Source organism: Pieris napi, chromosome 20 (assembly GCF_905475465.1).
Source record: "Pieris napi chromosome 20, ilPieNapi1.2, whole genome shotgun sequence".
Classification (NCBI taxonomy): Eukaryota; Metazoa; Arthropoda; class Insecta; order Lepidoptera; family Pieridae; genus Pieris; species Pieris napi.
This window is the reverse complement of record NC_062253.1, coordinates 4,881,794-4,896,192: the sequence shown is the minus strand read 5'-3', so window position 1 is coordinate 4,896,192 and position 14,399 is coordinate 4,881,794. Positions and strand designations below refer to the sequence as shown.

The 14,399-nt window shown below is 39.4% G+C and overlaps 2 protein-coding genes, 1 long non-coding RNA gene and 1 pseudogene across 3 annotated transcripts; 3 read left to right on the top strand and 1 right to left on the bottom strand.

Annotated features, from left to right (window-relative positions):
- Window positions 1-390: 390 nt before the first annotated feature.
- Window positions 391-904, bottom strand: LOC125059734. Its single transcript, XR_007118722.1, has 2 exons — window positions 713-904; window positions 391-430 (listed from the first exon to the last, which is right to left on the bottom strand). It is a non-coding gene; the product is annotated as an uncharacterized LOC125059734 (long non-coding RNA).
- A 3,886-nt stretch (window positions 905-4,790) lies between these two features.
- On the top strand, window positions 4,791-4,909 carry LOC125060061 (annotated as a pseudogene).
- A 1,604-nt stretch (window positions 4,910-6,513) lies between these two features.
- Window positions 6,514-9,744, top strand: LOC125059753. Its single transcript, XM_047664301.1, has 3 exons — window positions 6,514-6,835; window positions 7,134-8,973; window positions 9,728-9,744. The coding sequence occupies exons 2-3, from the start codon at window positions 7,164-7,166 to the stop codon at window positions 9,742-9,744; spliced, it is 1,827 nt and encodes a 608-aa protein (XP_047520257.1). The 5' UTR covers window positions 6,514-6,835; window positions 7,134-7,163.
- Window positions 9,459-12,042, top strand: LOC125059862. Its single transcript, XM_047664502.1, has one exon. The coding sequence runs from the start codon at window positions 9,776-9,778 to the stop codon at window positions 11,927-11,929; it is 2,154 nt and encodes a 717-aa protein (XP_047520458.1). The 5' UTR covers window positions 9,459-9,775; the 3' UTR covers window positions 11,930-12,042.
- Window positions 12,043-14,399: the final 2,357 nt, after the last annotated feature.

Below are 14,399 nucleotides of genomic sequence, written 5' to 3'. Positions count from 1 at the left end.
GAAACGGTGTGAAATCACATTTCAGCCTGCTGAAAAGTTCTCTAAGTAGTGGAAAAATCTAAAAACATTGCAGTTGACCCGTCTTCGTAACAATATAATTTGTAGCACATGCTACAGACCTGGATAACAACTTTCTTTTATTCTATTTAGAGATAGAGATAATTTTAATATAATACCGGTGTCTTCCTTGTAGGTTTCTTTGGAGTTGTTTGGGGATTCTTGTTGTTCAGTTCGACATGATTTTCTTTAACCTTTCTTTAATCCTACAAAATAATGAAATTGTTAAGTTATGTTGTCACTGTTGTGCACACCTTTGTTTGGATTTTTTAGTATTCAAGTTATGTCAAAACTGATTTATTACCTTGTCATTGTTGGCTTTATTTGCTTTTGGGATATCAATTGTTTCCAAAATGATTTTATTTGTAATATCCTGAAATATATAAATAACATCTATTAATTTAAGTATCATGGTGAGTGGTTCGCACTCAGGTATTAAGGTGTATTATACCCACTGTCCATTATAAGTGGGAATGGGCTCACTTCTGGCTGGACAGAGTTTCGGTACTACAAGTGCAACATGGATGTTTTGAGGTATTACAATATCTCTAACTACCCTGTAGGGGAATAAAGTACTGTTGTGAGCATATACCTATGCTTGAAAGGTTGAACCTTGAACATCACCATACATCATATTTATAATTAACATTCCTACCTCGACACCATCACAATCAAATTCATTGAAATCTACTTCAAACCGTTGCGGTATCATCTCTGCCATATCCATTGTATCTCGAGACGGTGACGGTGGCTTTGTTCCACCTCCAGTTTTTGATGTTTCACGGCGATAAGATGACAACTCTTTTTTGTATTCAATTTAGTGCACTTCCACTGATTCATCAATTGTTTTTTGTCTCTTGTCCTTATATTTGCTAGATTAAATCTGAAAAATTACATGTTTAGATTAAATAATGTGGAAGGTTGGCACAGTTTTTTCACAAATATTTTATCATATTAATTAGTATTGATTTAGATATTCAATTTAAATCACTTCTGATTATATTTCAGACGCACATATAAAATTCGCACTTGTATAATGAAAATAACTAGGTATATTATTATTTATTTTAAACAATAATTAAAACTTCTATATTTGTTTAAAAGGTAAATGTCATTGTCAGATGACAGAATACAGAATAGAATATGCGTGAAGTTAGCTTCACGCATATTCTATTTCTTTTTACTTGTAGATTGTCTTATTCCCATCTCGCTCGCGCACGCTATATCACACTGCCAATTTTGTGTCACAGGTGTGCGCGCATCGTAAAATTACACTCTCATCAATTTTTCATAACGCGCCTAAAGAAGTACAACTTCAAAAACGAATTGAAAATATCGCTATACAAATATACGACGCTTTTCGTGTGTAAATTACATTTATTCATAATTAATCTATATCTATATTCTGGTTCTATACCATTTCTTCGTTCGCTAAGCAATTAATAACTTAATAACAATAAATTCCATTTGATTATACAACACAAAGTTTATTACGTTGAAATCAAATTTAAATCAAATGACAGCTGAAACTCAAATTAGGAGAATAATTACAATACTGGATTAATTAAGGTCTGTTACGTTACCATAAAGTTTTAATTCAAGATATTGTTCTGTCAGATAACCAAGTATTTCTAACATATCACAGGATATGACGTCACACTGGTAGTTTGAATGTTTGACATGTGATTTGTGAGTCATAACGATATTAATTATATTATTAGTACTTGGCTTCAAGTATCACTTCTGTTTTATAGGTGCATGATTTTTTTGATCTTCGATCACCTAATAATTAAGCACAAAACAAATTATGTTAGCAGAGTCTGGTAGTAATTGAATAATCATTTAATTGTTAAATAAGTTTTTTTTTAGTATAGCAGATATTAGCAGAGTAAAAACTCATATTATTGTAGTTCGCAAAAAAACCACAGACTAAACAATATATAGACAAACTAGAACGCGCCAATTTTATTTTTAACACATTACATCGTACACAGGCGGAACACAAGACCATCAATGATTTTAATCATAACTATTAATTTAATTAATAAAATACTGTTATGTTCTAAGTTATTTCTGTGTAATGTATTCTCACAATAATAATCTGTAAAGCTGGTATTCGTATTTTACCTTATAATTTCGATTAATAGCTAAGAATAATATTATGAATGGGTCGTTAAAACAACTTCGAAATAAAGTTTTAGTATTCAAAGGGCCTATAAATTTATAACTTTATAAACGAGAAGTTAGCATAAACGATTGGGAATTGAAAATTATTCAGTCAATTGTTCAATATACGCACGAAATTTATTTAAATATATTTGTATTCACAATTTTCTGTAATTCAAATAAAAAGTGCTTTGAAAGAGACACAAAAGATATTTAACACGTTTTTTATATACTAGCGCAATTCGACCTTATTGTTATCTATAACTCTTAGATATAGACACAATTTTGATAAAATAAATCCATAATTTCATTTTAGTATTCTTAAGAATAAAATGTTAACGTAACTGCTTTGGAAATATTGAATGAAATCCACAATCAAAAAACGAGCCGTGCGTGACAGAAGTGCCGATATTTGACAATCGAATCTGTGGCAGCAGTTGCTATAACGCATGCGCGGTATTGAGTTGGGTTTGGTGGAATTTTTGAACTTGAACTTCGTGGGAAATTTTATTAATCTTTGTTTGATATATTCACTCGACATTATACACGCAGCAAAATCAAACAGCACTAACAGAATTAACTATTAATTTCCTCAATCAACCCTTGGCGTTTGGCGCAATTCATACAATGTTTTATTTAATTGATTCTTTAATTTTACGTTTCTGGATCTTACTTCGTATTTGAAAGGCGTAATACTTGATTTAATCATATTTATAAATAGACTAACGCAGTAAGGACAAAGGCGAGACTTATCAACAGTTTTATAAATATAAGTATGTAAAGGTAAATAAAAATCAGAAATCTTTATAGGAATATTAGTACGCTGTTTCTTTTTCGGTTGTGTTCTACGAGCTGGATATAATATATACCGCACTAACCAACCTATGTTTGCCATTTTATAGATATACGGTATTATAAATTTTCTTAAGCGAGCTCGGTGTTTTATGTATTTCAGCTTAGTCGACTTATTGTATTACATTTCATACAAGAGAAAATTTGTACTGTAGATTTGCTAGCCGTTTTTATAAGTACTGCTTTTTTTTAAATTTATGTCTAAGAAATTAATAATTAATTCAATTAGTTAATTTGATTTTTAAGTATTATAATATTATTGTAGATTAATAATAGGTATATAAATGTTTTTGTGTAAAAAATAAACTTGTAACATGAAAAACATTGTTTCTAACAATCTATAACCTTTTTTTATTAAATATTATTTTGTGTTTAAAAAAAACAAAACGAATAGGTCCTGAAAAAAATATAAATTTGTTGGATTATGTTCTCAATTGCAAATAATTTAAACTCCTAAACAATAAAACTATAGTGAGAGAAAAGTCAAATCTATTTTACAATTTTTACATTTTGTCAAACTTCAAGTCTTCATGTTTTCCGCCATCTTTAAAAATATATCACGCCTCAGGTTGGCTAATACTGGATAATTTTGACGAAGCAGTGGGGCACGCAACTGTGGTATACACATCTGGAATTGGAGATAATATCACATATGTATGAATATTTCTGCGTGTGTGCAAAATGTTTGCCTTCAAGAAACCAAAATTATAGAATAACGTTTTATTAATTTTTAAATATATACGCCAATTAAAAGGTTTACAGACTAAACAATAATATTATACAGAGAATGCGAGTAGGGTGTGGGTGTAACTGAAGCATGTTTGTTAAATCGACGTAACATGTATTTTACATAAAAATATTAATAATTAAAATTAACCGACTTTTAAATGGAGGTTATCAGTTTGACCTCTACGTACGTGATATAGTTGATATTATGAATATGACGATCTTTGTGGGCTTCTTCCGTTATTTATGTGTGCTACAAATTTTTATATGAAAAATTCTCAGAAACTAAAACTCATATCACGGCGAATATTCTGATTTACATTTCGACTCGACATTAATAACATTGACAGGTATTTGAAGCTGGTTTAATTTTTCACTTCACTTGAGCTTTTTAAAATGTTATTACTTAAAATCGATCAGTTAAAAAACTAATAAAAATCAATGCTTCGTTCTTTAATATATGAAACGGCTGTCACGTGCCTCTACAGTGAGTGTACGCTGAGCTTTATCCCAAACATTGTTGACAAATGCTTTGCAGTTATTAAACGGGAACATTTTGTGGTAACCTCTGATCTCCGACGATGTTTTCATCGTAAATGTTAACTTTTTTTTTTGGAACGAAGTTCCTTATCGCGCGTTGTGAAAGGGGGCTAGACGGAATAAATTCTTACGAAAAGTTATCACGACACTTTTTTGCTATTTGCTATTGTAATACACCGGTTCTCGTCCGATCAGCGAAGTTAAGCAACGTCGGGCGAGGTCAGTACTTGGATGGGTGACCGCCTGAGAACACCTCGTGATGTTGGCTTTTTTTTTAGGGATAAATAAGAAAGGAAAATTATTTTTGGAATCACTTAACTAAATTAGTCTTGTTGGAACGAAGTTATCGAGCGTTGCGAAAGGGGGCTAGACGGAATAAATTAAGACCAAAAGTTGTAACGACACTTTTTGCTATAGTTGTTATATTTTACATTTTCGATTTAGCTATCGCCAACGTCCATACCACGTTGAATACACCTGTTCTTGTCCGATCACCGAAGTTTAGCAATGTCGGGCAAGGGCAGTACTTGGATGGGTGACCGCCTGGGAACACCTCGTGATGTTGGCTTTTTTTTTCGTCGTAAGATTGGTGTCGAGAAAATATATCATACTGTTATGATATCAATTAGCATATAATTTAATCGAAAGGGATTTCGTTCCATCCGGGTGTCCCTTGACACCTCTAAAGTTTTTTTTTTTCGTGGAGAAATGCGTTACGCATACCCTGCCTCGGCATGGTTGACCTGGTGGGGAAGGGTTATGTGTGACTCGCTGTTGTGCATACCCACTAAAACCCCACGGCGCCACCAGCAATCGCCCGGGGCAGGACACGGTAACAGCGTAGCCTTGTCCGCATCCAGCCACGCTATCAGCCGTTAATATTACGGTCCTCTACGGCCACGAATGATGTGGAATGGTCCTTGGCACAGCAAGGGCCTTTCACATCGGCCAATTCATCCTGTTTTATGGAGCTGGGGGAGGCCGGGTACAATGCTTGCAGGGATGCTGCCGCATTGTACCCGGCCTGTTCCCCCGCTGGAGCAACTGCGTGCCCAGGATCACACACAGGGTTGCACGGTGCAATGGTGACGCTGTGGTCTCCTACGGCGACGCGGGTGGGCTGCAGGATCATCCTCCCTGGCCCTCTCCGCCTCTTCCTGTTGGTGCATGACGGCTTCACAGAATCTCTGGAAGATTTCCCACATGCCATCACTGTCCGAGCTTGTAACTGCTACTCTCACAATGTTATCGAGATAAGCGTCCTCGCCCTGTAGCACGCCCAGTAGAGGCCTCCTTTCCACCTCCCATGCTAGGCAATCCTTTAAGGTGTGGAGCGCGTCATCAACAACGCCAGCGTCGCAGTGGTGGCAGGTCGGTGCCTCCTCACGCACGACTACCTTGTGTAAATAGCTGCCGAAACAGCCATGTCCGGACAGTATCTGCACGAGTCGGTAGCTGAGGCGGCCCCACCGCCTCCTCGCCCATTTGTCGAGGTGTGGTTCGAACGCGTTGATGGTGTAGAACCCAGCGCTCGCACTAGCCAGATCCTCCGCCCACTGTCTTATTCCTTCGTTTTCTTCGGCAATTTTCCACGCCTTGATTGCTCCGAGAGCAGGGTCATTACCATTGTGCCTGGCTTCAGCCCTCCTCCAATAAACTTCGCTCAGGGCACCCGCTTCGAGGTGCCAGGGTGTGGTGCCGGCTATAACACACGCTGCGTGATACGAAACCGTGCGGTACGCCCTCGCGACCCTAATTGCGATTACTCTCTGCGACTGCCTGAGGATGGTTTTGTTGTACCGGTTCAGCTTATCCGCCCATATTGGGCACCCGTACAATGCCTTCCCTCACACTACATTAGCGTATAGGCGGCGACACTCCCCACCCGGCCCGCCGAGGTTTGGCATTATGCGTGAGAGCATACCTGCTGTGGTAGTAAGCTTGGGGGCAAGTGTCGCGAAGTGCGCCTTGAACGTCCACCGCGGATCCAGGACCAGCTTGATGCTTGCACCTTGTGGTGGCGCCCTGCGGTGGCCGTGGAAACATATTGCCTCCGATTTGGCGAGAGCGACTGTGAGACCAAGCTTTCTAATCTCGGACACAACTCTGGCTACTCCGGCAGTTGCGCGTAAGCGCGCTTCCTTGTAATCCTGCCCACAAGCAACCACGAGTGTTGGTGCATAGCGCCTGAATATTATTGAGTAGCAACTACTACAATTGTCTTAACTGCTACAAACAGAACAAGGGCGTGCTTTAGTTTGTAGTATTACTAATTCATTCCAATTACACCTCTGTACAAAGAAACATCTTTTTTGATTTATAATCCTTTTTTCAAAGAAAATATATTTGTTAACTTTCATACTATCCTGCAGTAACATTGGTCCTTTGAGCACGGATAATAATTGAAATAAATAATTAATTAATTACTTCAATCAAGGTCAGTGGAGGTTATCGAGAAGAAAAAAGGATTTGTACAGGAGTGTGTCGTGAGTCGGTATAGTTTTTTCTTACGTTATTTAAATGATTTAAAAACCTGATTTAATTATTGTTATGTATAAAAGTGATTTGTGTTAATTATTATATACGTAGTTGGATATTATTATTTTTAATAAAATTGTAGGTGTTACATACTATTTTACATACTACGTTTTGAATACTGCTACCTACTACTTATGTTCAAAATATATATTTCTTTTAGTGTTTTTGAAGTAGATAATTTAATTCTGTTTTATATTGGGTGATTGTGTGTGTAAGTTTTTTTTTAATTATATACCTTAGAATATTGACGATAGTTCCAGGATTTAACTGCTGGCTCTGCAAACATGTCTGAAAAAACCGAAGTAGCTGAACTTATTAAAAAGCGCAGCAGCTATAAGGGTCAAGTTACCATTTTCAACGGGTTTTTATCTTCATTTGAATCGCCATCACCTCCCGATGAAAGGGATTATGAGGAGTTGGAGTTGCGCATTAAGAGGTTTGATGCATTGTATAATAAATTCGATGAGGTGCAAACACGATTGGAATGTTTACAGGATGATGAGAGTCAGGTGTTTGGGGAGCGTGAGGAATTTGAAAATAGATATTATATGGCATTAAGTAATGCTCAGAAAATTCTTTCAAATTATAAAAAATCTCACATTCCTCTTCCATCTGATGGCGAAGGTAGTGTCATACATAGTGTTAAACTGAATCCTGTCAAATTGCCCACGATCCAAATACCGAAATTTAACGGTTTATTTAACGAGTGGATCGGTTTTAGGGATACGTTTATGAGCCTAATTCACACCAACAACGACCTAGACGATATTAACAAATTTCATTATTTGAAGTCGTCTCTAGAGGGCAGCGCTGCTTTGGTAGTATCTTCCGTTGAGCTCTCAGGGAAGAATTATAGCGTAGCTTGGACATTACTGTGTGACAGATTCGATAATAAAAACTTATTAATCCAACATCATGTTGCTGCACTATTTAAAATTGAACCTGTCACACGGGAGACAGCATGTAATTTAAAGGGTATCGTTGACCAATTAAATAAAAATCTAAGGGCCTTAGATACATTGGGCGAATCCACTAAACATTGGGATACTTTATTAGTTTACCTAATAAGTCAAAAGTTAGACACAAAATCATTCCGAGAATGGGAGGAATATAAAGGCCGGCTACCCACCGACACACGTATTGAACTTTTACACTTATTAGATTTCTTACGTGTTCGCATTACTTTATTGGATTCAGTTGAACACAACACAAATTCAAAAATTAAACCCAGTCACAAAATTATGACGTTACAGACTAATAATATTAACATTAAAGAGATTTGTCCTAAATGTGATGGCGAGCATAAACTGAATACGTGTTCTCAGTTTTTAGCCTTAAATAACGAAGAGCGTCTTCAATTATTGCCAACATTTAAGGTTTGTTTTAATTGTTTCTCTAAATCTCATTTCTCAAATAATTGCAAAAAATCAGGTTGCAAAATATGTAAGAAAAAACATTCAGTTTTAGTTCACGTTGCAGATAAGCAGAAGCTGTTAGTGCGTGGTGAGGGTATTGGTTCTAATGCTACTCCCGCCATCAGTAATCCGAATAACTTGACATTATCAACCAGCGTTTCTTCTGCCGGTCAAGACAATAATTGTCGCCGCGGAAATTTGGTTTTATTATCCACTGCGCTAGTCAAGTTATACGATTCAAACAATCGCGAACACGTTGTTCGTGTTGTATTAGATTCTGGTAGCACATCTAGCCTTTTATCGTACAGGATGTTTCAACAGTTAAATCTGTCGTATAATAAAATAAGTCAATCCGTTCAGGGTATTAATAATGCAATTACCCAAATCGATAAAATGTGTAATCTGCGTTTTAAGTCATTGGATGACTCATTTACGTGTAACATTAATTGTTTTATTTTACCATCGTTAACTGATAGTGTACCAAACAGTACAGTTAATATCTTAAATTTAAATATTCCTACGAATATTTGTTTAGCGGATCCTCATTTTTATAAACCCGCGTCCATCGACCTTATATTAGGCGCTGATGTCTTTTGGAATATAGTAGGAAACCAAAGAATTGAGTTAGGTGATAACAAACCTACTCTTTGTGAAACAAGGTTAGGTTGGATAATTTCTGGTCCAATTTGTGATACGGTTTTATTTTCAACTTGTCCACCTAATCGTATTCAGTGCAATTTTGTTAGTAAAAATCTAATTGATGATGATATTAATTCTACGTCAAATAATTTAAGCCTTAACAGTATTCAGATGGTAGGTCCAACGGTTCAGGACGATCTTGTGTCCATTCTTTTGAGGTTTAGACAACATAAGTATGTTATCGTCGCTGACGTAGAGAAAATGTACCGAAAAATACTTGTTCATCCTGATGATAGATACCTGCTGCATATATTATGGCGTGACAACCCATCTCAATCCCTTAGAGCTTTCCAATTAAATACTGTAACATATGGTACCGCGAGTGCACCATTTCTCGCTACAAGATGTCTGAAACAATTGGGACTCGAATGTCAAGACCACCAGATAGCAGAAGTCATTCTCCATGATTTTCTCGTCGATGATTTGTTGAGTGGGGGGGAGGCTCAGCTGGTTTATTCTTACGAAAGTGGAAGACTAATGAGCCTCAATTAATTTCAGAGTCTGCAACAGAAGCCTCGCATAATCTTAATGTTGGGGGGAATGAGCCAAGTAAGACCTTAGGTTTAGGTTGGTTACCTGTTTGTGATGATCTTTATTTCCCACTTGGGTTCTCTACTGCGGCTAACACAAAACGTAGTTTGCTTTCAGTGATCTCACAAATATTTGATCCTTTAGGCCTTCTCTCTCCTGTTGTCATTAAATTTAAGATTATATTACAAAGTTTATGGTTGCAGAATCTATAATGGGATGAACCTCTTCCTTCGCACATCCAAGCACTCTGGATGGATGCTACTAAAAATTTAAATGTGTTAAATAATTTACGGGTATCACGTCATGTAATGATTAACTCGTATGAACAATTAGAAATTCATGTGTTTTCGGACGCTTCTGAAAGGGCATACGGTGCCTGTTTATACATACGTAGTAGTGATCGTAGCGGTAATGTATTAGTACGTTTATTAACAGCTAAGAGTAGGGTAGCACCGATTAAACCAACTACAATACCACGGCTCGAGCTTTGTGGAGCTCAAGTGGCTGCAAAACTATATAAAAAGGTTTGTAGTTCGTTAAGAATTAAAGTTACGAAATCATTTTTCTGGACTGACTCTTCCATTGTATTAGGTTGGCTTAAGATGTTGCCAAGTAAATTAAATACGTTTGTAAGGAATCGCGTCGGAGACATTTTAGAAATAACCGGTGATTGTGAATGGCGTCATGTTCCTACCGCTCAAAACCCAGCTGATTATGTTTCTCGAGGAGTTAAAGTCGATGATATTGAATCACTAAACATATGGTGGTCAGGACCAAACTTTTTACAGAAGTCTTATACTGATTGGCCTTCCATTTTAGTACAATGTGAACCGTTGCCAGAAATGCGTAATGAGGTATGTTTACTTAACATTGCTCATCCAATAGAATTCATTCAATTTGAACGCTTTTCAAATTTTAACAGACTACGTCGTGCTATAGCTTATCTACTTAGGTTTATTGAATCGTGTAAGGGTCGACGTGCTGTAACTAATTACCTTACTGAAACAGAATTAAGTAATTCACTTAACGTTATTATTCGTTCTGCTCAGAGAGAATCTTTTCCAGAATATGATATTCTTTTACAAAAGAAAGAATTACCAGTTAAAAGTGCTTTGTTAAAATTTAATGTATTTTTAGATCAAAATAATTTAATGCGTATTGGCGGTCGTATTAGTAATTCACAATTTTCATATGATAAAAAACATCCTTTACTATTAATGTCCACACATCGATTAACACAATTAATATTTCAACATGAACATTTGAAACTTATGCATGCTGGGCCACAGTTATTGTTATCTTCAATAAGAGAAGTTTATTGGCCTATCGGTGGTAGAAATTTAGCAAAGGCTACTTATAGACGATGTATCAGGTGTACACGCATGAAAGGAAAGATTGAAGCTCCTATTATGGGTAATTTACCCCAGCGTCGAGTAACTCCCGGTAACTATCCTTTTGAGTCTGTTGGCGTGGACTATGCAGGTCCTATTGCTTCTGTCAGTCGTCAAGGTCGAGGCTCTCGTATTGTCAAAGTTTATATAGTTATATTTGTATGTTTTACGACTAAAGCATTACATCTGGAATTAGTGGGTAATTTGACAAGTAACAGTTTTATTTCTACTTTTCGTCGATTCATTGCTCGTCGGGGTAAACCATTGCACTTATATTCAGATAATGGTACTACATTTGTTGGGGCTTGTAAAGATTTAGCTAATTTCTTAATGCGTAACTCTGACTCTCTTGCCACTGATCTCATCAATGATGGCATAAACTTTCATTTCATACCTGCGTATTCACCACATTTTGGTGGGATTTGGGAGGCAGCAGTTAAATCTACGAAATACCATTTATTAAGAGTATTAGGGAACTCTAAATTAACTTTTGAAGAATTGTATACAGTTTTAACGCAAATAGAAGCTATTTTAAACTCACGACCACTCACTCCCTTATCAACGCACCCTGAAGATCTGACCCCACTGACCCCTGGACATTTTTTGATCGGACGTCCACTCACAGCTATTCCAACTGAAAGTTATGTAGACCACAATTATAGTCATCTTTCAAGATTTCGAAGAATTGAACAGCTTCGTCAACATTTCTGGACACGATGGAGCAAGGAGTATATCTCAGAACTCCAAAAACGGACAAAATGGCAAACCCAAGGAAACCCTTTGCAAATTGACTCACTTGTTTTGCTAAAGGAGGAAAATCTGCCACCTATGAAATGGAAGCTGGGTCGCATCGTGGCGCTCTTTCCTGGTGCAGATGATGTTGTTCGTGTCGCAGAAATTAGAACGTCGACTGGAAATGTGAGACGATCATTTTCGAAAATTTGTCCATTGCCGAGTGGATTGGTTGAAGCCAAGCCTTCAACGCCTGGGGGCATGTTGGTGCATAGCGCCTGAATATTATTGAGTAGCAACTACTACAATTGTCTTAACTGCTACAAACAGAACAAGGGCGTGCTTTAGTTTGTAGTATTACTAATTCATTCCAATTACACCTCTGTACAAAGAAACATCTTTTTTGATTTATAATCCTTTTTTCAAAGAAAATATATTTGTTAACTTTCATACTATCCTGCAGTAACAACGAGTGTGTCGTCGGCATAGCAGATAGTTGTCACTCCCGCGAGTAGTTACGCCCTGCGTACTTTGTCGTAGCCGATGTTCCATAGCAGCGGTCCAAGAACTGTGGAACACCGCATTTGATAAGTCGATAACATGATAACATGTTTAGAGGGGTAAACCACCTGTAAGATACGATGCTATACACTTTTGAATGTACTCCGGTAGCCCGTGATATTTGAGGCCTTCCTCGATACTTTCCCAGCGCAGTGTGTTAAAAGCGTTGGCGACGTCTTACGATATTGCTAAGGCCACACCACCGCGGGACAGCTGCTCTTCACACACTGCTCGGAGTCGAGCGATAGCGTCTATTGTTGATCGGCTCTTTCTAAACCCGAATTGCGCTTCGTGTATGTTAGGGCCCACAGACTCTAGGTGCTTGTAAATACGACCGGCAATGATCCGCTCGAACAGCTTGCCAGCTTCATCTAGCAGGACTATTGGGAGATACGCTGAGGGTGACTCGGGGGGCTTTTCGCCCTTTCTTATTTGCACCAGTCGTCCAGTCTTCCATGCCAAAGGGAAGTGGCCTTTTCGCAAGCATTCTGTTAGGAGGCATTGATATCGCAGGCCAAGACCAGCGGCGAGGGCAAGAGCCAGGATTCGCCCGTGCACGCCATCAGGCCCCGGCGCGGTTTTCTTTGTGGACATGCGCTCTATTTCCGTCTCTAATTCCGAAGAGGATACCTCAGGGATGGTTTCATCGTGTTCGATGCTCCTCCATTGGTGCAGATCTGGGGTACTCCGCTCGGGGAAAAGTTTTGCCACCACCGTGGTTAGCAGGTCTGGCTCCATAGTAACTGTAAGAGGTGAGGCCCAGGGGCGCAGTTTATTTGTAACTATCTGGTACGGGCGCCCCCAGGGATCTCGCTCTATCGTCTCTAGTAGTTCCTGCCATGCCCTTTTTGTTGCTTCAGCAATCGCAATTCTTAGCGCCTGCTTAGCCTCTCTGAATGCACAGTGGGTTCGACTTTCCTCTTCGGCACATAAGGGACGCCATCTGCGAGCCCTAGTGTAGAGGCGACGGGTGGTAACGCAGACAGCCCGTAGTTGGGCGAGCTCCACCGACAACCAGAATACACTTTGTCGGCGACGTCCAGGACGGCTTCTTTGCATCGCGGCGTCGGATACGCATGTCAGAGAGTCACGAAACCACATTGCCTCGTCCTCGGTATTTATAGGTTCTGGATTGGGGCACCAAGCCTGAACAGTTATGGCTAGTTCCGCTTGCTCCTTATCTAAGCTTCTAAGGGCCCAGGTTGGGCCCAGTTTTAACAAACTCGGGCTGATTTCCGGATACGATGACGGGGCAAGAGTACGGAACCGGATATAACGGTGATCTGATAGGGTCTCAATCCCCGTTAGGACTTCTCAGCCCTGGACCCAGCGGGGCAGATGTTGACTTACGAATGTTACATCTACGATCGATTCTCCGTTCGCTCGCACGCATGTAGCTTTATAGCCCCTGTTTGCAACTAACAGATTCTGCCCAGCAGCCCATTTCTCTAGCGTGTCTCCCTGCGGTTTGGTCGATCCCCACACCGCAGACTTTGCGTTTAAGTCCCCAGCGACGATTAAATGTCTCGGGCGGCTCCAGTCCACCGCGCTATCTAGTTCCCTTAAGTAGGTTTCAAACTCAGCCAAAGAGCGATTGGGGGAGAAATAGGTGCTGATGATGCACATATCGCTTCCAAGTTTTGCTGCCACATAGCCGTGGCCTTTTCTAACTGGTCCGATGCAGGGCGATCCGTCCGCCGGTGTAACGACTAGGTCACCCACCCAGTTTCCTCTATCTGGAATTACGTAGGGCTCAGATATTATGCCGACGTTGTTGTTGTTCAGTCTCAGCGAGCACTTTGGTTTTGCCCTACAAGCGGCTACCCTGTGATCGGGCTGACTGCAGCGAAAGCACAGTCGGCTACGATCAGTTTCTGACACGCAGCGGCTGGCTACGTGACCGACCTGCAAGCAGCGGAAACACCGCAGCTCTCTTTGTTTGGCGACACTTATGCTCGCCGCTACCCAGCCGACGAGAAAACGCCCCATTTGCAGTTTCTTGGCGGCTGAAACCGGGCAGTTGGCCCAGGCCGCGCCGAGGCCCGACCGGTCCTGTCGTAATCAGCTGATTTTTATTTGATCAGCCGAGCACTCTCCCTTCGCCGCAATCGCCTCACGCAGTTCATCCTCTGTAACGGAGTCGTCCAGGCCAGAGGTGCGGACATCGGCGCATCGGACGGGCCGTGTGATC

What these genes read in the sequence shown, in the direction of transcription:
- LOC125059753 (XM_047664301.1), top strand. Translation starts at nt 7,164, where the DNA reads ATGTCTGAAAAAACCGAAGTAGCTGAACTTATTAAAAAGCGCAGCAGC.
- LOC125059862 (XM_047664502.1), top strand. Translation starts at nt 9,776, where the DNA reads ATGGATGCTACTAAAAATTTAAATGTGTTAAATAATTTACGGGTATCA.